The 25,934-nt window shown below is 39.0% G+C and overlaps 1 protein-coding gene across 5 annotated transcripts in view; it reads right to left on the bottom strand.

The window, feature by feature from the left end:
* Positions 1–2,373: 2,373 nt before the first annotated feature.
* Positions 2,374–25,934, bottom strand: part of LOC116944809 (receptor tyrosine-protein kinase erbB-4-like) — a 234,694-nt gene continuing 211,133 nt past the window's right edge. For 4 of the 5 annotated variants that reach the window (XM_032958562.2, XM_076071648.1, XM_032958580.2 and 1 more), the window contains 5 exons: positions 19,793–19,957; positions 17,802–17,858; positions 9,548–9,595; positions 8,795–9,176; positions 2,374–6,878 (listed from right to left, as the gene is read on the bottom strand). In XM_032958562.2, coding sequence (XP_032814453.1) covers positions 5,125–6,878; positions 8,795–9,176; positions 9,548–9,595; positions 17,802–17,858; positions 19,793–19,957 — 2,406 coding nt within the window. In that variant the 3' untranslated portion in view covers positions 2,374–5,124. The remainder of the gene's footprint in view (positions 6,879–8,794; positions 9,177–9,547; positions 9,596–17,801; positions 17,859–19,792; positions 19,958–25,934) is intronic. The other variant, XM_032958571.2, reaches the window with a different exon arrangement.

The raw sequence follows: 25,934 nt of genomic DNA, 5'->3' as shown, positions 1-25,934 counted from the left end.
ATTTCTTTGTCAGTGGGCAAACGTACAAAATCAGCAGGGGATCAAATACTTTTTTCCCTCACTGTATCTCTTCACTGGTCTTTGTTTAGGTCTCTTCCCTGTGATTCTCCTTTCATAAGTTCATCTTGGCAAACTAATCTCTGTGCTTCTGATATATCCATTCCACCCCAATCTCACCTGTTATATCTTCGTTCCAACATTTCTCTTACTCAAAGCCTTTCCTCTGATAACCATATTGATTATTTTTTCTTACCTTGTTTTTTCCCCACTAGACTTCTGAGAACCCATTGATGTGTCCGCAGTTGTAGAAATTTAACTTTTTTGGGGGGGATTTTGATATACATTTTTCTTTTCATGCACCCAAAGTGTATAATCACAACACATTCATGCTTTACATATGAATAATGTCGATTCGTAAATATAAGCATATTAACCACAATGTACAGCTAATCAGAACATTGATATTGTAACTGAAGGCCCTTCATGCAAGTTGAGCTGGTAGAATGTTAATGATATGTTTGCCCTCGTATGTTGCTTGTCTTAAATTGCTGAGTAAAAATGCAATGTAGAATTTTCTTTTTTAGGCACCCTTCCAATTAACAGCTTTAAATTGGAATCTAGTATCGAGCAATATGTGAATTGGAGGAAATCTGATACCACTGTTTTGAAGGTAAATTGGTACAGAGGAAATTCGAACGGAGTGCTGTGGAAATTAGCTCAATTACCGTGTCTGCATCGCACGTGAATCGGGCTTCCACAGAGGCATACATCCAATTAATATGTACCACTATGCATCTGTTTTAATTAAATGATTGCTTAAATCTTGATAGAAATTTAAAACGTAAGGTTAATTCCGTTGAAGTGATTGTTAACGGAAGAGTTTAACGTTTTATAAATGGAATTGGGCTACTTTTAAATCAACGCAAAATACGATTTAATATTTACAGATAACATTGCTTCTGGAGCACGTTTGCTTCCAGCACAAAAGTTCATGCAATATTCTCAAGGAATGGAGCAAATAAAATCATTAAACTCATCCAAGTGTAAATTACCCATTGATTACAAACAAAATGTCACTCACTTGGGTAGCGTAATACAGAAATAATATTGATTTCTAATTTACACCCATTTGTTGATCATCTTCTGGATGAATATCTCCCCATGCTATATCCCTCACGGCGCTTGCACGTCCATACTTCACCAAGCTGGCCAGCGTGGGACGGTGAAGGGGCCCAGGACTGGTTCAGTTATTGTCACCAACGTTAGCCATGGCTGCGAATTTAAGTCGCGTCACTGGGTTCAGGGAACATCACATGAACAACATCTCCACCACTAGCAGTGTCCTTTTATAGTTTCGCCTTGCATAGCCCCAATTCATAACTCCTTGCAGTTATAGTTGTTAATGATTGGAATACATGTGCAAGTGGAAATGGGCAAAGGTACCAACATGTGAACTATAATACCATATATTTTTTTTTAATTTAGTACTATTTTCCACACTGTCAATCCATGATTAATGATATGCAAGTAAACCATTGTGGGGAATTGACAATGTTTTTACTGCAGTGTTCATTGCAACCACGTATGCATTTACACAAATTTTAGAGTGCAATTATGACCAAGTAGAATTGTGTTTTCATGTTGTCCCTCAGAGGTAGCCAACATTAATTGGTGTGCATGTGCACTTATTATTTGTGCATTTACCTCTTCAACCACAAAACACCACTGTGGCAGGTGATAACATAACTGATATGATGGTTGCTTGTGTTGCAGTCGAAACGTCGTGAGAATTTTGTTTTATATTTTTATTATTTTATTGTTTCCCTTCTACGTGACTTTACCGAAAGAACCAAGAATATAGTATTTAAGTTGCTTTATACACGAAATTGCTTGTCCATTGAAACCTTTTCTAGAGTACTAATACGAGAATATACCAAGTTTATGAAATAAATATTTATAAAATGGATTTTCACATGTCCAAGATTTTCGTGTTACGCACTCTGCTCAAAAAGTTATTACCATAGAATATCAAACAAAAAACGATTTGTTTTATTTTGCCAGGTAAGGCCCACTAAGCTATATATTGTATGTAGTTCTTTTTCAGAAGCGACATGGTCACATATGGTAGCTCAACGGAGTGGTTTATCATGTGAAAATGTATAGCAGCCAAATACTCTAAGCGCACGTTTTTTTTAATGTGGAGGGGAAACAGGAGAACCCGGAGACAAATCCACGTGACAACAGGGCGATAATCCAATCTGCAAATATACAGCAGGCGTCAGGTTTCGGCATCGAACCCACGACCTCCTCCGTACCAGGCGAGGTATTTAACATCTCGCCACCATTTCAACGAAAGAAAACAGAATACAAAGGAATAGTTCATATATATATTTCACATCTTCAAAACAGGTTTGTGCTAAATGATTATATTGCCACCTTAATGACGGATGCCCACATCATCACAGACAGCGATGCTAGCAAAGGGGGGTACGAGTGTCATCAGAGCCGTCACGTGACGTGACGCGTACACACGGACGGTGACCAGCAGTGCACACCGAGTAGTTGGGAACTCCCTGGCAGCATTTGTATGCATACTGTTGTTGCTGCCATTGTTGCGAATGGTTTTATTTTTTTGTTGAGTTACAAACGTTTTCATATAAAACAAATTGTGAAAATTGCAATGTATCACAGAGATGTGACACATTTTAGCGTGTCAAAATTTGTAGTTGTTTTTTTGTCATGAACAAACTGTGTCGTAAATGTTTTACAGTATGGTTCATTTTTTATGTACACTAAGATTCACGCACACACACTACTGCAATACTTGAGTCCAGTGTGGTATATGTAAAGTATGGGAAATTAATAGTTATCAGCATTACAGTATTTCGATTTTCATAACAAATAACTTTATATACCAGTACACACCAATCCACCCTCCATAAAATGGTTGTGGTTGTATTGTATGGTATTGCTTTATATGTAAGCATCTATTGATAGCAAACACAGTTTTAAAAGTCATGCTACACATGCTCTGATGCTTAAATAATAAATCTGGCTCCATTATACACAATGAGTAGTTCTGTGATGTTTAGCCTGCCTTGGTAACTTTAAAAGGATTATTTATTTTTACTTTTTTCCTCCTAACTTTATCAACTCTCAATGTTAGGCGTGTGCCTCATTGGTTAATTGCAATAATGTACACATATTACACTTTCATTGTAAGATATTCTAAACATTGTAAATTTATAATTTGGTCAATGTAAACGTTGCAATGGTCCGTAAAATCTGCCTGAGATTCAGAAGAACATCTCACATTCCTGAAATTGTTTCTTGTATTGTAGTTAAAACACGTATTCATTTGTTGGAAGTCTTATCAAATATGCCTGTATTACAAGGATATGAAGGTTACCAGGACACCAGGAGAAACATTTATCTGGCTAGTATTCAATTTCGTTAAAAGACCTGCTTTTTATTTAAATTTTGACACATCTGATTAATAAACGACTGCAAAATGTAGTACTTACCCTGGTCCATTTGTCAGAATTGCTCTTCCACTTTTGGCCATATAATTAGGCTGGCTTCAATATTCTGATTGAGACTGACCTAAGAGAACTCTTGAGATTACTGTGCGTGAAAACTGTTTTTGATTGTTATGCAAACTCATTCATCCCTGCCCTACAAATATTACGTATCATGGTTTCAGGGCCAGCCATTAAACAATGTTAATGGGCCCCAAGTGAAATCTGCTTCAGACTCGACAACATTTTTACTGTCCTAAATTCTTCGTACAATCCTTATGTTATCAAAAACATTTGTGTGTGTGTGCGAATTAAACATCTACAAGGTGAATCACAATTAAAGCAACATTTTAACAGGTGTTACACATTTCTGTTCCCATATTGCAAATATTTTAAATCCAACACATTACAATGTAACTTTTTTGGTAAATAAAAAAGTGCCACGTATGCTCTTTGATTTTCATGGTGACTGATAAGATGTCGCAAAAATACAAAAATTACTGAAGTAGAATGTGCTGTGCGCATACACTTAGCATTATGGTTTATTTCACAATGCCTTAACATTGTACTGTAAAATAGTATACAGTACTTTATGGACACCGATTGTAATAATTGGCTTTTCAATGTTCAGCATGCCAATCAATTGTGTTTCTTCTGAGATACCCATGGATTATAAATGGGTCACTGTCTTCAAACTACAATCTGCACGTGCAGATATTGTTTCTGCACCAACATTTGTATTTTTACTCACATTTAACATAACACAAGCATAAATCCATCATTAGAAGTGTTTCCTACATCTGCTACTATAGTGTGCTGAATCTGTACACCCTGTTCGTATAATTGTGTTTCTTAAATAAAAGTCATTGTATTAGCTGCATTGCCTGCTATTGGTTGATACACTTTCTGCTCAGACTAGGTATCTCGTCTTCATATTAACAAAGCTTAAGACTCTTAATATAAAGGTTAATTACATGGACAAAATATATACAATCCTGTTTCAGTCATTCGTATAATTTACACAATAAAGTGATGTGAATGGACTGAATTTTACATGTGCTTTCTCTGACTTACATATAATTATCTACAATTTTCTATGGGTCTTTCGGTAAAGTCGCGTAGATAGGTTGAAAAAATAAAAACATACAAATAAGTAAAATAAAAAAGTAGTTTTTGATTTTTTTCAACCTATCTACGTGACTTTACCAAAAGACCCAAATAATAGGAATCCCTGCAGTCACGAAAGCTTTAAGTTAAGATTTATCTAGAATTATTATCACTCTGAAAACTAATCAGCAGTTATGGAACGTGGCCAGTCTAATATGTCGGCTTTCGCTTCTGCCAATATTACATACTTATCGCTCTTCATTGTCATTGTCATCCTAAAACGTAGTAAATACCAACATACATACGAAAATATTTGTTATGAGCAGTAACAGGCTGTGGTACTGTACAATATTAAGTACTAAGTTAAGCATATACACCATATGTTTAAAAATAAACCTTGGTAATTGGACGATACAAGTATTTTACATAATCTCCTTGCTTGTTGCGATAACACATACATCACCTTGGTCCAGCCAAACAGGTTTTGACGAGTAAAATATCATACCAAAGTGTCATTCGTGCTACAGCAAGGCAGCACTTTACCATGTTGCAATTGTTGATCGTGCCTCTTGTTCAACATGCCGTTCACAACTGGTCCATTCTGGTTTTGAGTCCAGTTTGAAAAGCTTCCCTGTAAGTACACTGCATTGTCCACCGTGACCATGCCAGGTGCTTTTGCGCCATGGTGTGGTGGATTAACCACACAGTTTCCAGTGGTTGCTGTAGTAACGATCTGCTTCGCTTTATTTGATAGGTTGGGTTCCATGTTGTTCTGGTGTGCAGAGTTTGTGGGATTTTTACCACATTTGGGTGAACCTATCCATTGCCTGCCATGGCTTTCTGGGTAGATGCGCTGACCCACTTTAGAGGGTGTCATGACCATGGAGTTTCCTAGTGCTGTGGGCCTAAACATTTGGCTTTCATGATGTGATGGTTGTGTTTCGTCAATGTCTTTCCCTGTGGATTTTTTTCTGGTTCCATCTTCCTGCCCCAAGCTCTTGACTATATTTCCATGATTTAATTCTTTGTTTTTATCCTTTCCATGGAGAGCCTGGTCTTGGGTTTTGTTCCCATCAATGCACGCCCTTTTTATTTGTTTCTCCTCAATAGAAACATCTATGCTCTTGTGTCCTTGCAATATCGGCTTGCCCTGCGGTTTGCCAAAGGAGAGTGATTTTTTTCTTTCACAACCTGGCATCTTTGGGAGACCTTCAGTTTGACAATCTTGAGTCGATGTGTAAATGGGCTGGCTTCCATAGCTCGGCGGCTTAATCAAACGGTTTGCATAGTCCATTGAATTTCCAGACTGGTTTCCACCGACTGATTTGCCAACACTTTGGCTGTAGTATGGTGGCAATTTGGTTTCCTGTGTTTCTTGACTTGTGGGGACCACGGTTACATTACTTTGATATGTTGGCCTTTGTTTTTGGCTGCTCGAGTTTGACTGAAACCTGACCATGTTTACTTGGGTAGCAACATCTGTGATTGAAGGTCGTTTAGCTTGCTCTTCCTGGCTCTGTGTGCCAAGTGCTTGGTGGCTTTTGCCCGCTGACTTTTTCATCTGGTTGCCATAATTTGCAATGGCAGCAGTTGGATTTATCTGGCTTATTACACTAACAAGTGGATTGACTGTTGTCAGATCATTGCCCTGATTGCCCTGCTTTGTTGTGTTCACTCCCAGATTTTCACTATTTATGGTATTGATCAGGTGACCCTGCTGATGTAGTGTTTTTACAGCAGTATTTCCTTTGATGCTGGCAGCTGGAATTAACAGCTGCCTCCACTCCGTTATAGGGTTAAATATTGGGACTGCTTGGTATGCTGTTGATGTTGCGCTTTCAGGAGTTGTTAATTTTTTCTGACTTTCATGTTTTTTGGGGATGGATACTTTGTTTGAATTGTATGCAGGGTTCAGTAAATTATGAACCATATTCTGTGGCTTGGTATTGTAGCTTCCTCGATTTGGTGCGCTCGTGATTTGTCTAGATTCACTCGGTGTCCTTTGAACTTCGGACTTCTGCTCTTTGGAAAGGTAGTTTCGTGGTAAAGTAGCTGCCATTGTGTTCCGTGCCATGTATTCAGGATTATCTAAAAGTCCACGGTTGCTGTTAATGTACCATGGCTCATTAAGATACTCATTGGCTGAGCCATGGCTATCCCATGTCACGTTGTGATATTCCTTGTTATCCACACCCGTGGAATTTGTGGAAACCTCTGCTGCAAACGGATTGTCTTCTATTGGTGTCAGATATTCTGAAAATGGAAAACAAGATATATAAATCAGAACCTACAAATTTTTATTACTTGCTTATACTGATTTGCACAATAATATATTTTGTGTTGACTACTAAACAGAGAACATTTCATAACATAGTTTCTCATTCATGCAGGCATTATTGGCAAAGTGTCACTTTATTCATAAAATACATAATCTTAAATATAAGCATTTTTAAACATATGTGTTGGCCATAAGTTCAGAAAAATGATGTTGTAAATAAAACACTAAAAATAAAATGCTAAATATATTGTTTCCAAAATATATACGGTACTACATTGATAATACTAGATCTATGAAATTGAGTATTTATATTTTAATCCTTTTCGCAAGCAAAATAATGTTTGATATTTAAGATTGGCAGGAAAAAAAATCTAACACTCTGTTGCAGTTTCAAACTAATTTAATTGGTACAGATTTTGTAAATACTCAACTTCCCATAGACCTTAAAGTACAAAATGCATCTAATGAAAAATAAATACGTATCTAAGGAATAAATGTTCCCATAAAAAAATTGGGTGCTTGCAGAAAGGTGACGAAGCCTCATTTCCTTTCATACTTTGTGGCAGAGAGCTATAATTAATCAATCGGCTACAGTGACAATGATGAATAACTTTTAACAATGGATTGATAAATCATTATTGCCTTGTATTTCTCAAAGCTGTGTATGTATATTTATTGGCTGTATCCACTGGGCTTTTAAATAACAATGGATTTATAATGGATTGATAAATTATAATGGCCTTGTATTTCTCAAAGCTGCGGATGTATATTTCTCGGTTGTATCAACTGAGCTTTTAAATAACTTTTTAGTTGTCATGAGTGATTGATGATTTCTCAATACAAGCAAATGTCAACCATTTTCTAAGTTCCACGGTGACACACAAACTGCCAAAACATCTATGCAAAAAAATGCATAATCATCAATACATGAATCATCAATACATTACTCAACATATACTTTTAATGGTCAAGGAAGGAGCCAATCAGACTATCATCCCAGTACAAATCGGTACAAATTATTCAACACACAGCCAAATGATGGTGCTATAGAATGCACGTTGCATTATCTGGTGGTAAGTTAAATTCTGGCTGGTGGGAAGGAGATGGAACCTGCCATAATAATGTGTTATTTCCATCAGTAGGTCAAGATGGCTAATAGAGATGAGGATGGGCCATTCCTCATTTAAAAATGGTACACTTTCACATTGGCCAGATAGTTAACAAAAATGTCATTCATATTTCTCGCCTAAGAAAAGCGCAAGAGAAAGCTAATTCTGGCTTGAAGGGTACCAGTCATTCCCTGTTTATAGAAATGAACTGTCGAAAGGAATAGTTTGATTTGACTCAAAATATGGTGCGTGAGGATACAGTACATATGAATTAATAAGCCCAAGCTCCACCAAATTCTCACAGTATCATTTATGTGACTGAAGCCAATGATCAATCACCAATTTACTTGATTCATTATGGTTTGCTGATCAGCGAAACGTAATGAATGTGGCTAGAGGCCGGGCATATTTGCCAATTGGACTCTATCCCCACATTACCTAACAATAACGTACTATTTCCCATGAATCAGTACAGCCGAAAATTCTTAAAATAGAAATGCAATGAAAGAATGAAGGCCTAAATGAAACCACCATTTAATTACTTGCGTTTTTTAAAAGTAAATTAAGCGATATTTAGAGTATTTAAATGGTCACGTATTAAAATTAATAGCAGAGGCTTCTCAATATGTATCCACAGAACAAAGCTACGTAAAACAGAATTGTATAAATTACGTCACTTAAAAAAAGCAAAACAGGGGTAACTGATCACACGAGTCACTGAATCTATACCGACGACAATGTGACGTCCTCTGCAAGCGAGTACAGCGCAAAGCGGTGCTGACCAGGCACGGAGCCGCTTGCGTTGGGCAGGACGTATCCCTCCTCATCCAGGCGCACTGCGACCTTGGGGGCGGCCGCCTCGTAAAGCGTGAGCGTGGGGTCGGCACTGTAGCGCTGCGTGGTGCTGTCCTGTCGGGCTCTGTGACCCTGCTGCTGAGCGCATGCGATCGGGCTACCGCCGCCGCAACAGGAAGCGTCGAAGGCGCTGCACTCCGGCGTGCACGCGGCCACGCAGGCGGCTGTACAGGCGGAGGATGCGCAGGCCGCCGTGCACACCGACGCTTCGCTCTGCCGCGACTGGTCCGAGAGCCGGCGAGCCAGATGTCCGTTTTGCCCAAGGTTCCCATTTTGAGCCTGTGCATTGTCGTCTTGCTGGAGGGAGGTCTGCGTTGAAGAAGACAATAAAACAAATATAGGAAGGGAGAGGAGGCCAGGGACGGTACGTTCAAAGGAAAATGCGTGACCTTTTCCGCCTTTGAGGCGGCATTTAAATGGGTTTCATCTCCTTAGCTGACAAGCTACTCGCCAACATTTATATTTAACATCGTTGATACTTTTGTAAACTTTGAGCTGTACAGGGTCATTTTCCCTGTGAAATATTTCGACAATAATAAGGATATACTTCGCCATAAAATAAATAAACATGCAATCCATTAGCTCATCCTTATTCATAAAGGAATGTCTCCTCCAGTCACAAAGAAATTATAAGTTATTAGTATGCAGTCAGCACAACAGTAAAAGCCGTTAGCACTTACTCCTCTCATAGGAAGGTAGGATGTGGAGGCATAAGGTCCTGATAGGTTCTGGTGGGAAGAATGAAATGAAGATCATAAACTGTAAGGAATGACCAGGGAACTTTCTGGACTACTGTTCATGGAGAATTCAGTTTTGCTTTGCTTGTATTTATAACTCCAAAAAAAGGTTTTGGTGTTTATTTTGGAATTTCTGCATAAAATAAAGTGGTAAAATCCGGTTGACAATCAGTTAAGAAAATGACAGCATCACTACTAGCATTGTCGACAATCAGGCACTAGCTTTAAACACAAAAATAGATATCTCGAAATGGAGTTATTTTTTCCCATCAAAATATCGAAAAGAACAAAATTGCCAAACTCACCATAATTTTTAAGGATTTTGCTGCTGCTGCATTCGCTAAGGACTGAAGAGTTACAACAACGAACTGGAACAGAACGGCTTAGAGGTGTATTTGGTCATTATTCAGACAATAAAACTTATATTTATTATTGAATGAACGATGCATTATCTTGTTGGTAACTTTTCTGAACCCACTGATGCTTTGTATTTTTAAAAGAATAGACTTGTGTTATTTTTAGTCCATGAATAGTGACATAAATACATTATAAATTGGATTTACACAGGTTCTAATTATAAGACTATCTCTACACACTGCACAGGCAGGTAACAACGTAATAAATGCAATAGCAAGCACATTAACAGAAAGGAAATGATCCCCCGTAGAGCCTTTTATAGAATGTTGGGACAATTTATGTTAGTGAGCACCTATTAAGGTGAGTACCGCACACAAAGAGGATGTTGTGGCCACAATCACACCTACTTGCCTTAGTCTCCCAGTGCTTATTATGTGTAAACGTAAATAATGGAAATAATCTTGAATTTGGAGCTTTCGTGACTGCACGAAAGCTCCAAATTCAAGTTTCAACCACCTCTTCGGGGAGGTATGAAGTCTGTGTCTTTGTGTTCTCTGCTGGTGTGGCTACCTTTGTTTCTTGACTGAAGTTTGTGTCTCTGTGGTGTCTCTGCCTGTGTTTGTGCCTTGGTGTTACAGTCTCCGCGACGCACCTTGCTGCATGCTCCATGCTAATTTGTGTCCCATTGTCTCGCCGAGTCATGCTAATTTATGTCCCATTGCATCTCAGCCCCGCCTTCTCTGTCTATTTAAAACCTTGACACAGAGATTACTGTGTGCTTGCCTCTCTCCATGTGTCTCAGTGCTCTTTCTGCTTGGATGTCTATATATGTGTATGCGGTCTGTATATTTAAATTTCACACTTAACTTGCAATTTAGCAATCTTTGAAATAGCGTAATCAACCAGACCATGCGTTAATTGTGTTTTGACCGACCGTCTGTGTTGCGTTATATGGTTTCCAAATTTTGCTAAACCTTGTTTGATTTAGTGTGCTCCCCCCGTCTATCTCTCTCTGTATCCCCTGTTGTATCTGTGTCTGTATATATATCTGTGGTTATGTGTCTCCTCTCTCTCGTAAATGTATCTCTTCTGTACCTGATGATGATTGCTTGTGTTGCAATCGAAACGTCACACGCTATTATGCAATTTTATTATTTCTTATTTCTACGTGACTATACCGAAAAAAACAAAGAGGAATGGAGAGAATATTCACTGAAGGGTGAATCAACATGGGGAAGGCCAGGACAGGTTCTAATAGCACGAGCCAATGGCATTTTCCACGGACATGGTATTTTTAAACCCAAGTTAAGGGGAAATAATTGAATTATGGACCTCTTGTCTTAGGTCACCATAAACATTTTTGAGCAAAATGTGACCCAACTGACAGGCAGCAATTAGACAGAGAGATAACTGTCAGGTGCTGTTTCTTGGACTGGCACTGGGTATGAAAATACTGGTGCTCAGTGTGCCATGGTAGTCATAGTGTAGTGACATCGCTGGATGTCAACATGTTGCATGCAGTGCCGGCCTTAGAGGGGCACGGCGTGCGGTGTAGCGACATCGCGGAGACCACAGTGGTGTGGGTGTAGTACCGGCCCTAGAGGGGCCCGGTGAGCGCTGAATGATAGTGCGAGATAGCACCACGCTTTGTGTGCAGTGCCGGCCCTACAGGACAAAGTGTGTGAGTGCCAGCCGAAGGATGAGGTTACTCGAGGACATGGCACTCTGGTTGACCCGGGAGGACACGTGACCAGTTAAGTCTACAAAGGGGCCCCCAGAGGGGCTAGGGGTGGTCACGTGATTGGGACGCAGATCCTTCCCGAGGATTCTGGAAGGTGGTCGTGGCCAAGGGCGGAGCCGGCCACGCTGCAGAGAATATAAGCCGGGTCCCGAGAGGGACCGGGGTTGTTGTTCATCCTGGAAGAAACCTTCGTCTACGTTCTCCGTTCAACGAGTCTCCAACATATGGACCTGGACCCAAGCTGTTGGTTCCAGTCCGTAGTAGCAGTTACGATGTAACTAGTGTAGTTAGCCTGGTGGTCACCACCATAGGTTGTTATTCTGTTTAAGGGGAAGTTACCCCGTGTGTTGGAACTGAATAAATGTTTTGCCTCCAAGTCTACATCTGTGACTCAGTTGAACCCATTACAATAGTAATAATTTCAAGTTGCAATGCGCACAGCATTCATTCATTCTCGAATGCATAGAACGACTCAAGGAGACACAGAGAGCAGCAACCACACACGAGCAGGAAGACACAGTCACGTGGTGAGCCAGAGACAACTGTCCAGGCTCTGATGTCCTATTAATGAGTGTTTGTATGTGGGAGGAAGCGGGAGCCCTTGGAAAAAATCGACACGCGTGGTGAGGGGGGCAACACTATCACATACAGATGGAACAGATGGGAGTCCACATCTGTGCCACCTACTCCTGGAAAGCCATGCTATGGCACCTCGACGCCCATAGGAGAGGCTTTTCACAAAAAATGCACCGTGATCAACGGACGTTTTCCTTCACGGTGCTAATTTACAGGCATCTGAGCCACCACCACCCAATGGTGTGAGTCATCACTTTATAACAATGTGTAAAGGGTCCATTGACAACAACTCAAAAGTGCTGTTGAGAGCAGACTGCCATTGTTCCACTTTCTTTCCAATTTACGTTTTGATAACGATTCAGACAAAGTGCCTTTTGAGAGCAAACATTCAAGAGGCTGCTTTAACCATGAAGCTCTGAAAAGAAATGTGGCACTGTATAATCTCAAGGCTCTTTTTTGTTCATGTAGGCTTATGTGTTTTTGTTGTTGCATAAAAAAAAATGTGATTCAACGCTTCGGTAGGCACAACAAGGGGGCTGGTCTAAGGCCCCCAGACAGAATGTCTGCGGGTTATACAGACAGCGCGCTTTGTTAGCGGGACGTAAATTTTCCGTGGCGTCTTTCCTCACCATGACTGTAAAAGTGTAGCAATATTTAAAAAAACTGAGAAATACGCTGCTACCATCCCAGAACGAGTATCTCAGAGCGGAAGGGTTTGAGTAGCAGAATACGCTTTAAAGGAACATAATTTATTGGACTCTGGTTTTAAAGAAACTAAACTAAAACTAAACTATTTTTTATTTTGCCAACTGAGCTAAATAGCAATTTTTCAGAAGTCACCTGGCCACAAATTATAGCTCAACGAAGTGGCTTATCATGTGGAAATTGATAGCAGCCAAATAAACAAGCTGTACCAAGCTATTTCTAAAACCCTGTCTGAGATTACTGCTTGCCTTGTGTTTATAAAAGGATGTGGTTATGTAACTTGATGCTATTTGCTCATATTGCTGTAACGAAAATAAAATGTAACATATGAAGTCGACACTGCATATTTTAGCTCAACCAGCAAATAATTTCCATGTGGTTCCTCGCTCTTCTTTTCCTTATGTAGTTTATAATCATCCCTGCTCTATTCAGACTGCTATTCTTCCCACATTCCAAGCCTTGCTTCACTGCTTTTACCCCTTCTCTAATCGTCCCCAATCTTCCTTCATTCGATTGTACGAATGTAAGAGGATCACTTAAAATGGCCTTACAATAAGAGCAATTATCCAAGGAAGTGTTATTTCACAATCTAGTGCATTGGTGCATAGAAACATGAAAATAAAAAACATTCCAAATGTGGGGTTGCAAAAAGGACCAGAGATGCCTTTTATAATCAGAACAAAATAATAAGCACCATATTTACATTGCTGAGAGAACAAAAACTATAATAAAAAAAAAACATATCACCATATAATGATCTGGCCAGATTTCTGTTATTCAGACCCCTCCACCACCCGACAAAGCCAAACAAACCTAATTGTCATGCATACAAGCGTTTAATGGAGTGATTATTGATTCAATTTGGTCTGATCTTTACGTGGCCTAACCCAAACATCGACTATGAATCATAATACATAATTATGTCTCTAAAAACATTTAAAGCAGTGGCCCTGGATTAGAGTACAGTATTCTTCAGGGTATACATTTTTCTACAAGACAGTGTAAAATATGAATATGGTGAATTTAGTTATGCAAAGTCACGAGGGAGAGTTTGTAAGATAGGCGGAAAGACATGCAGGCACAAACACGCGGACAAATGCCCCATTATACAAATGGCAGTTGAAAATACATAGGTAGTTTAACCAAAGTAGATCATACAAAAAACTACTTGAATATTTTATTGCCACGAAGCACCTAACACCAATTGAGCACCACAAATGTATAGTCTAGTATTGACATATACGACATTATAATGCCAATGTAATAATTCTGAGGAAGTGCAACCAGAGGTGAAAGAAACATCCGCTTAAGTGATTCCAAAATCATACCCGAAAGTGTCTTGGACTCCATTCTCAAGTGCAGCCTAAGCAAGTTAGTCTCAATTTAAATTCATAACCGTAGCACTTGTGAAAAATATGCTGAGCCCTCAAATATGCAAATGTTTAAAAACAAATGTGTATTGATCTTAAATATAAATGTAGAATTACAATATGTTGAGAGCATGCAACATCACTGGGAAAACAGGGTTTAATACGAAACAGCATAATTTACCCCTTAAGCCTGATTGACATGAAATTGTTACGACAGTTAAGATCGTATAAATGTCTTACATTCGAACTCAAATATATGGAAAAATTCAAACACTCATTACTTACACTTTATAATAGCTAATTATTGATTATAAAAAAATATAATATACATCTTTACAATACACAGTATAACAGGACCGATATTGAACTTAAAATGTTTCTTTAAATAGAGACTAGTCCTGCAGAGACTGTGTTTTCAGGTGGGTACATCCAACATTAATAAGTTTGCTATGCTATGCTCAACAATCTAATTTGATAGTGTTGATGTACGTTTGCATGCACAGCTGCAACCTAAATGATCAGTTTCAAGAACGTAGCCAATGGAAGTGTTTGAACACTAATACAAAGTGACAACAACAATTACGGTTGCAGCTGTGCATACAATATCCAATCCGCCAGCAAAAAAATACCAGACTTGGTGAAACTGAGATCATGTAAAAATGTACGTAATTTTACATAAGATTTTAGTTTTCATTGCATTTCACGATCAGCATGTTGCTTTTGTATGGAGGTATGCTGAACTTCTTTCGTACCGTATGTAACCGAACCATGCTAATCGGAGGTGCAGGGGAAGGACAATAAACTAAACAAAAAAGTTATTATAAAGAAATTAGTTTAACACGTAGGCTTATTTATAAATAACGCGATCTCACCCAAAAACCTTTATTATGAATAATATTGGCCGCAAAAACTTACGTGTTAATAAAATTAGAAATTTACGAGAGGAAAGTACCTACATTAAAATGGAACGAGATCCAACTAATACTTTAGAATGTAAGACTACTGCAATAATTGCAAGTTAATTAATCCCTAAGAATGATCAACACCAAATTAAGCCAAGGGCCTCAAAACCACCTAGACTGTATGGGCTACCAAAGATTCATAAAATCGGCATCCAATTACGACCCATAGTCAGTACAATTGGCTCTGCCACTTATAAATTAGCAAAATATGTAACTAAACAAATACAGCCCTACATCGGTAGGACATCTTCATTCATAAGAAATTCAGAACATCTTGTGAATGTGATTAAAGATATTAAACTTAATCCTAATGATATTCTGGTAAGTTTTGATGTGATTTCTCTATTCACTAAGGTTCCAGTGAACGAATCGCTTAAATTACTTGATACACTAGTAAAGAATACAGGTTTACCAAAAGATATTCCGAAACTTGCTGACCATTGTTTAAATAACACTTACTTCTCATGGAGAGGGGATTTATTTAAACAAAAGGAAGGAGCAGCCATGGGCTCTCCTTTATCTCCTGCTATAGCAAATCTGTACATGGAAAACTTTGAAATAAGAGCACTTGCCTCGAGCACATTAAAACCATCTTTTTGGTTTAGATATGTGGATGAAACTTTGGTTGTCTGGCCACATGGTAAAGATACTCTTAATGATTTTCTAAATCACCTCAATGCACAAAACCCAGCCATCCAGTTCACCATGGAAATGGAGGTGAATAACACACTCCCGTTCCTAGATATTTTGCTTGGACATGGCCTAAACGGTAAAATAACACACAGCGTTTACAGAAAGCAAACACACACTGATGCCTATCTGAATGCAGATTCGCATCATCATCCAGCTCAGAAATCTTCTTTCTATCAAGACGCTCATACATCGGGCTAAAACAATGTCAGATGGTGAAAGTCTAGTGAGAGAGATCAAAAACGTTAAAGAAGCATTACGACAGAATGGCTACAATAATACTCAAATTAACAGAGCACTGAATGCCAAATCACGATTGCAAAGCAACACTGCTGAAAGCGATCAGATTGTTAAAACAATTAAAATAACATATATTTCAGGAGTAACTGACAGTTTATCCCGTGTTTTGCAAAAGCAAAACATTACAGTAAGATTTGGTACAGTACACAAAATTCAAAAACTAGTTTCTTGCACTAAAGACAAATTACCTAAATTATCAACAGAAAGTGTATATCGGATTAATTGTTTATGTGGCAGATGCTATATTGGACAGACGGGACCTAACATCAGCATAAGACTAAAAGAACACCAAAGAAATATTAAATTATCTCAAATACAACTGTCTGCAGTGGCAGAACATGCTTGTCAACAAGGATGCTCAATTGATTTGATAACGTTGAAGTGTTGTGTAAAACTAATTATTACTGGCAAAGACTAATTAGAGAATCCATTGAAATTGAGGGAAATAAAAATAACTTTAATCGCTCTCATAGCGATAGGCTTAGTGCGGCTTGGAAGCGCATTATTAAATAATACATATTACAATTCCTTATAGGGGAAACACATACTAATTAACGGATTACTAACGTAGCATATATTCACAATAACACACATTACAACTCATTACTATCATAATCATTGACTGATTACCAATCAATGATATAATTACTGCACCTGAATGAGTTACATGATGACGTCACCCTGCTGCTCTATTTAAGACCGGGAGCAGGTGAGGGCTTTACCATTCTGGTGAATTGCCCGATGATGCTGGATGTAATTACCAGCGAAACGTCGTATTCAAACTGTAAATGTTGTGGATTCACTCTTCAACACACCGGTGGGCTAAAGTAGTGAACTAATTGTCTTTTGTCAACGTGACACTTTTTTTTCTGATTGGCCATGTCGGGTGGTGGAGGGTTACAACACATTTATAAATAACGCGATCTAACCCAAAAACCTTCATAATGAATAAAGAAATTAGTTTTCAATCGAGATTTAAAAGTGCATAGCGCCAGTAGCTTCCTAATATCGGAAGGAAGAGCGTTCCAGATGGACATCTGAAAGCACGCGATACAGTGACCGTGTTTGTTCGAGGGCTAGCCACCAAAAACGAATGTTAAGATGATCAGAGTTCGCGTGATGGTTTATGCTCGGCAGTGGTACATACCCCTCCACGATAGACTATGCAGTGTGCACAATAGCAAACCACGTTTGTTGGCATTGACACTCGCTGCACTCTGTATGCTAAGGTGATGAAAGCGGAGGCATTTCCAAAAGCATTTGAGCATAGAACAGACATGTAAATATATATTAATCGAACATGAATGTGTTTACATTTATTCCCAAACTATATTTGTTTTAATGCAAAAACCGCAATCAGGTATATGTGCTACCAAGTTAATTAAGTTGTACAAAGCATTCATGGAGTAACATATGCTCACCTGTGCGATACATGATTGTGTAAAAGTCTTAGTCACATAAAATGCATTACACTGTAGAGAATATGCAAAACTTACGCAAATATTTGAGATGGACTCAGGGCCATGGACACTGTAGCTGTTGCTCATGATAGACTTCATAAAATTTCAGCACCAGAAGCAGCGGCAGCAGCATCCACAGAGTAAGGAGTTATATGAAATAAGAGAAAAACATACAAGAGTCATTACATTCTCAAGAAAGCTTACATTTTTAAAATTAGGATATTCTTTTGTATATTTCAAGGGATATTGTCTTTATAATGTACAAATACACGTGATAATACGTTGGAACAAATGTAATGTAAAACATTTTTAAAGCAGTGTTTTCTGCCATGATTAATGAGTTATTTCAGGTAAATGTAAATAATGTAATATTACAGGACATGGATGTATTAATTTATCATATGCACATTTTTGTGATGGCCAAAATGAATGACACAATAATTGCAGAACTCATCCCAAGGTTGCTCTCAAGAAAGAGAACATTCGTTTTTTGTTTATTCTGTTTAACCAGCTGAGAACTCAAGATATATTTTGTGCCAGTACTTGTAGCCATGCCTTAGGAATAGGATTATACAGACACAAAGAATGAAAACCCTAAATTCCCAATATGCTAATGCAGTGGCAATTCGACTACTCCAAGGCCCAAGGAAGGATATCCCCGCTCTCTCCCACTTCCCCCTCCCAGACCCCTCGCCAATGCACTTCCCACTTGGAGGGAGCTCCTCAGCATGGGCAGGATAGCCAGTCAGAGGTCATCACAGCCAGTGTTGTTGATGCCACCACACAACCCTAAGCCTATTGCTTTTCTGTCAGATTCCACAGCATGTGCATATTTAACAGAAGACCTTCAAGGTCTACTCTTCCAATCGTAAATCATCTGGCATTCAGTCTTCATATTGGTTTATTTTGGGCACCCACTCCAATGCCTGCCTTGGTAATATGCCTCCTCCATCCTGCACGTATACCTTGCTATCACAATTTTTTTCTGAATAGATCTTCTGCACAACACTCTATTTCCGTGTTCTTTTCTGAACGTTTAAAGTCGTTTCACCCAACCTCGCCACGAAATGTACAGGAAACCTCCACATTAATCGACAGGCCCCATTATTCTGAGCTGGTTTCCGTACTCCTTGAGAGTCCTCACTGCTCACAAACGAGCCAGGTGTTGAGGTTGTACGGGGTGGGGTGTAGCCCCCCCTCTTCATTGCATCACCACTGCACTCATTTTAAGCGTGGATGAATGTTACCTTGGTGAAAAAACATTTAAGAACAATGTAAAATACAACTTATCTCAACGAGAAGTAATGATGAACGTAGACAAAATACATATAGATGAGACAATGAGAAATTAATATGTATTCATCAATATATCGAAGCAGGGCAGTGTCCAAAGGAGGGTGTGTTATAACTTTGAGGATTTTCCGTAGGGTAAATATATATTTTACTTAAGGTATTGTACACTAATTACAGTGTCATATGAAACTGTTTATCTTACAGAATAAGGAAAAAATTCTACACAAAAAAAACATTCCACACTTTATTTATTTAGTTCATACTGGTTAAATGAACACAGTAGTGGCACAGTAGTTGGCACACTGCATTCTGAACCCAGCAATCTAAGTTCGATTCCCAGCCACGAATAACGTCAGTGGTGAGTGAAATGAAACCAATGTTGGTGCTTCTAGCCTTTAAGAAGCCTCACTTACCAGTATGGTGAAGCATGGCCTAAAGATAAAACCCAATGATTGACATAGCATGGGGATGCTATAGAGTAATCGATTGATAAAGCACCGTAAGATCGTTTGTTTAAATTATTTAATAGTTTCATATGTACACATATACATGTAAAATGTATACTGTGGGTCTGCAAGATTAGTAAGTTAATTTATATTTAAAATATCACAGTATTTTGCACGGTTTTTGCATTTCTCCACATATTTATTATTTTACCTCCATTCGTCTTTGCAAGACGAGAGGAGGGGAAATGAAACAAGCAGAACACAATCTTGATTTGGATGGAGAGGTACCTTGTCAGATTCTCCACTGTGATTCTCCCCACTGGCTCCAAAGAAGTTCTGCTGAGGCATGAGGTACTCTTCTGCATCCACCATGTCACCCATGTCCTCCTCGGCAAGCAGACTCTGCAGAAAATGGCTGTCCGAGGGGCTGGGGAGCGTCATCCGGTCATCACCCTGTGAGGGTCCGGGGATGGAAGCACAGGAATCACAAGTCAGTAAAGGTCATGCACAATGGTAATGTGCCACTTATTTACCCAAACAAAGCTTCACTGGGTCTCCAGTCTCTCTTTCAGGTGGGTCCTGAATGTGAATGTATGGCCAATTCCATTGTTGAATGTTTGGCACTTGGCAACAAACCGAAGTAACAAGGTTATGGTTGCTAGCTCAAGCCACTACTGGCGAAATGGATTCCACAAGAGCGAATTCTAGAGGGAATTTGGTCCACTTTTCCTCGTTGACCAGACATGTTATAAGAGGTATAAACTACAAAATAAACTAAAACATGTTTTTATTTCATCATGCTAGGCCCACTGAGCGAAATAACTATTTTTCATAAGCGACCTGGCCACAAATGATAGCTCAACGAAGTGGCTTATCATGTGGAAATGTATCACAGCTAAATACTCGAATAAATCGAATATGCAGATACCATACCGTTATGTAAGTTTGTAAAAATGCCACCTTTAACGAGATCACATGGTATCAATCGCATGATACACTTAAATAATTGCGTCTTGAAAAAAAACGCCAGAAGTAATGCAACTTTTGTCTAAATTTGTATCTTAAACATATACAAGATAACTGATTTACTTTAACTGTTACTTACTTCAGTGGGATTAAACTTGGCATTTGCATTACCAAGACAAATATAAAATGAACAATATTTAGATTAATTGATCATACATATGGCAGGTAGTTTGTTATGTTCCAATCCTTTGACTTGTGGTTCATAAGTCACTGGTCAGAAGTTGTTTTCAAACAAACTTATTTAAATGACCGAGATTAAGACCAGCCTTGGACTTTGCAAAAGGTAAAAGTAAGGCAAAACATTTCAACAAAATGCCATAAAAGTAACAAGAGTAGAGGATTATGATTATTTTACAATCTCTTCTGAGTATAAATCATGCAACAACAAAACATTTATTTAGGTATAACCATATTGAAAAATAAAACGAGACAAATCTGTGATTTATTTAAATCGTGGTCTTATGAAGTATTTCAATCACTTCATTTAATTATGTTTATATTATGTAATTGGTTATTTGTGAATGTACCATTTCCTTACCATAATAATTATCAGAAATTCTGGCACTGGTTAAACGTAATCTGCATTCACCTGTGATATGATAAAAATAGCAATAAAAATACAGTCACCTGGTGATTGGATCGTCACAGGCAGTCAAATTAGACTAATGTAGACACTGCCAATCTTTATCAAGAAAATAGGGAAATCGAATGTTATTCAGCCAACCCTAAAACCATAAAATTTGGCAGTGCCACATTTTATAATGCAAGATATCTTTCCAGCCTTGCCTTATATGGCCGGATATAAGACAGCGAGTTTAACAATCTTCATGTGAAGCATCTTTTACGTAGGGGACAATTACATTGTCTCAATGATTACACAGCTGATACATGCGTAACAACTGGCACAGTTAAAATAATTGTGTCACGGACACTGGATTTGTCATAAAAAAGACATTCAGCCCTGATTCAATTTGAAGTGTTTCAAGTCTGAGCATGAATTCCTGAACCTTTGCAGCCAACTATTGACATGCACAGCATGCAACAGCTAGATAGTTGGATACAAACTACCCCTTATAAAAACTGAAACTCACATTACCATCACCTGATGTGCTACATCGAGAATGCCACAGTGTTTAAAATGACTCAAGTGTACAAAAAACGACATTGTGGTATGAGGACTGCTGCTGGGCCTTGCTGTGACTGCATCGTGTGTGACGATTCTTCCCAGGACCATGCTGTTTGTTTCTATACCATGGCATGGATGTGGATATGCTGTTGCATTTGTAGAGTGCTTCATAGAAAAATAAGTTGTCTTGTGCAGAGTACTTTGCTCAACGGGACAATAGCTGATGGTCAGGAATGTTGGTTGAGTGGCAGCCAAGGTATGGAATGCGTCCAAGAGGACGTGCACTAGGGAGATGAAGTGATGAAATCAGTTCACGCGCAGGTGCAAGGTGGATCATGGAAGATGAGGGTGGCTTGGATAGGCCTTCATCCAACAGTGGATTGACCATGCCTGATAATGATAATAAATCCAACTCAGAGCACCTGACATCACATATCATCTGACCAAGGGGACCCACAGTTGCAGTTGTCCCTTGTACAGAACAAGGTTGACAGCCAATGGCCTTAATAAATGGGCTTTAGTCTACCAGAAGTGGGCAATGCTGCATGTGTTTCGTTTTCCAATAAACTTTTTTTCATATGGTGCGAAATAAGTTTAACATACATACAATTTGCAAGTAGTTGATCAAATTTGGAGACCAAAAATTGTAACTTGACGCTGGAGAGCATGGCCTAAGATTTTTTTTAAATAACATCATGGACATTCACCATTAACTGCCGTCAACTGGGAAGCAGACAGCACACCAGGGCGGCCGCTGGGCTGGAACTGCGCAGCCCCGCAACAAGCGGCAACGGGGGCTACCACTTGGCCATGCCACTCTCGTGGGGCCTTGCCACTTATTCATCACGGTGCCCGAGCATCTCACTGGGCCCTGCTGTCACAGCGTCGCATTGTCGGGGGTCTCTCGCGGCGGGGGGGGGGGGGGTCACTGCTTTAGCGCAATGGCGTGGGGATGGTGGTTAGTGGGGGATCGGTGGTGGTCAATGGTTAGGGTGCTAGAATGGTGGCCATTATGTCCCATCATGTTGCTACTCATAATAATAATGGTAATGTTTAATTTGTATATATACATATATAATTTATGTATTTCATCTAACACTCTAGAAAATGCTCTACAATTTGTAATGTTACACACATTCTTCGCATGGAGGCATGGGAAACTACAGATAAGCGACAAGGCAGCCAGAACAGGTGCCAACAATTGACCTTTGTCTGTGGTGCTGTATTTGGATTTTTGGATAAAACCAGGATACCGAGAGAAAACCGACGCTAATCATTTTACACAGTTCTGTCTATTCAATCCTTTTGTTGAGCATCTCCATCACTTATGATATCTATCCTCTTCCTCAACATGTCTTTTGTGGGTTCAGATGATTTGTTTGATTTCCAATTTTCCCCTTCACTTTCAATGCACTATCAATAACATTGCTTGTGGTTGCATTATTTTAAGTGGTGAAATCCATTTCATGAATTTGCTGATCTAGGTATTTTAATGTGTTACTGAGAGTTAGTCCAAAATGAGATACATCCTAACATAGATATTTGACGTTTATCATCTTATTTGTACCATTAATAAGCTTTGTTCTCTATTTGGTTATATTGAAGTGGAACAGCAGCTGGGATGTTCTTCTTATGTTGAATTTGTTGAAGGTAAAGATGTCTGCAAGTATAAATTTCATGAGACATAGGTGAACCTCATTCCTAATTTCACCATCTGAACTACTCCACGTTCATTTTTCTTTAAAGGTGTTCATTATTTTATGTCTTTCCTGACTGCAAACTCGAGTAACATTTCACTTCACACTGCAATGTCAAACCTAGCAATCATCGAGTCATACCTACACTTTCTACCGACTTTCTCATTAAAGTCCCCCATTCTGATGTTTTATTGCATTTCACCCTCAGTTTTCATAAATGTGGAAACAAATTCTTCAAAATAAATAGAGATGTTGCTAATTATGTTCGTAAGTACATTAACTCAATTAGGAAATTTCACAAAAGGCACATTAAAGAACACATATAGAGTGAGGGAAAAAAAGTATTTGATCCCCTGCTGATTTTGTACGTTTGCCCACTGACAAAGAAATGATCAGTCTATAATTTTAATGGTAGGTTTATTTGAACAGTGAGAGACAGAATAACAACAAAATCTAGAAAAACGCATGTCAAAAATGTTATAAATTGATTTGCATTTTAATGAGGGAAATAAGTATTTGACCCCCTCTCAATCAGAAAGATTTCCGGCTCCCAGGTGTCTTTTATACAGGTAACGAGCTGAGATTAGGAGCACTCCCTTTAAGAGTGTGCTCTTAATCTCAGCTTGTTACCTGTATAAAAGACACCTGTCCACATAAGCAATCAATCAATCAGATTCCAAACTCTCCACCATGGCCAAGACCAAAGAACTCCCCAAGGATGTCAGGGACAAGATTCTAGACCTACACAAGGCTGGAATGGGCTACAAGGCCATTGCCAAGCAGCTTGGTGAGAAGGTGACAAAAGTTGGTGCAATTATTCGCAAATGGAACACAAAAGAACTGTCAATCTCCCTCGGCCTGGGGCTCCATGCTAGATCACACCTTGTGGAGTTGCAATGATCATGAGAACGGTGAGGAATCAGCCCAGAACTACACGGGAGGATCTTGTCAATGATCTCAAGGCAGCTGGGACCATAGTCACCAATAAAACAATTGGTAATACACTACACCGTGAAGGACTGAAATCCTGCAGCACCCGCATGGTCCCCCTGCTCAAGAAAGCACATATACATGCCCGTCTGAAGTTTGCCAATGAACATCTAAATGATTCAGAGGACAACTGGGTGAAAGTGTTGTGGTCAGATGAGACCAAAATGGAGCTCTTTGGCATCAACTCAACCCGCCGTGTTTGGAGGAGGAATGCTGCCTATGGCCCCAAGAACACCATCCCCACCGTCAAACATGGAGGTGGAAACATTATGCTTTGGGGGTGTTTTTCTGTCAAGGGGACAGGACAACTTCACCGCATCAAAGGGACGATGGACGGGGCCATGTACCGTCAAATCTTGTGTGAGAACCTCATTCCCTCTGCCAGGGTATTGAAAACGGGTCGTGGATGGATATTCCAGCATGACAATGACCCAAAACACACGGCCAAGGCAACAAAGGAGTGGCTCAAGAAGAAGCACATTAAGGTCCTGGAGTGGCCTAGCCAGTCTCCAGACCTTAATCCCATAGAAAATCTGTGGAGGGAGCTGAAGGTTCGAGTTGCTAAACGTCAGCCTTGAAACCTTAATGACTTGGAGAAGATCTGCAAAGAGGAGTGGGACAAAATCCCTCCTGAGATGTGTGCAAACCTGGTGGCCACCTACAAGAAACGTCTGATCTCTGTGATTGCCAACAAGGGTTTTGCCACCAAGTACTAAGTCATGTTTTGCACAGGGGTCAAATACTTATTTCCCTCATTAAAATGCAAATCAATTTATAACATTTTTGACATGCGTTTTTCTGGATTTTTTTGTTGTTATTCTGTCTCTCACTGTTCAAATAAACCTACCATTAAAATTATAGACTGATAATTTCTTTGTCAGTGGGCAAACGTACAAAATCAGCAGGGGATCAAATACGTTTTACCCTCACTGTAAATCACCAAAAAATACAATAATGGTTAATGTTGTTTAAAACGAATATTTTTAATTTTATTATATAAGCCTAAGCGTATATGCTAATTGGTATACTAGACAAAAGCACCAAGCCTCATATTGCTATTTAGCCTATTTAGCCCTTATTGTGCTGTACCGAGGCATGTATAAATGCATCTTTGATGCTACAGCCTCCGACTGAAGATGGCTCTGAATAATGTATTCACTGGCACTCTCTATCGCTTCAAATTCCGGCCTTGCACTATGCATAATGAATGCCACTGAGAATTCTGCTGCTGACAATTTTATTGTATTTTCATGCAAAGAAGTAGATTTTTAACCTTAAATATTAACCATTATACTCTACAATGCATTAAATATGTATACAATACATCACAGAAATGTTCATGTTTGGTCCTTTTAAGATATTTCATGCCAAGCGGTTCATTGGCAGAAATATGATTTCCTAATAAAATCATACAAGAAGGGGCATCTTAACTCTGCTTAATTCTCGTCTCGATTAAAAAGAAATGTATATCCACGTGTGAAAAAAGAAAATGGAAATAAAACTGTTTAAATGAGGCTCCTTCAGCTTAATAAAAATGACTGAAAAGTTATTATTCATTAATTGTGCTGTGCATAGGATGCCACATGCAAAT

The sequence above is a fragment of the Petromyzon marinus genome, chromosome 2 (assembly GCF_048934315.1).
Source record: "Petromyzon marinus isolate PM22_M1 ecotype Great Lakes invasive population chromosome 2, UKy_Petmar_22M1.pri1.0, whole genome shotgun sequence".
Taxonomy (NCBI): Eukaryota; Metazoa; Chordata; class Hyperoartia; order Petromyzontiformes; family Petromyzontidae; genus Petromyzon; species Petromyzon marinus.
Note: the sequence above shows the minus strand (reverse complement) of the source record. Positions and strands in the feature narration are given on the sequence as shown.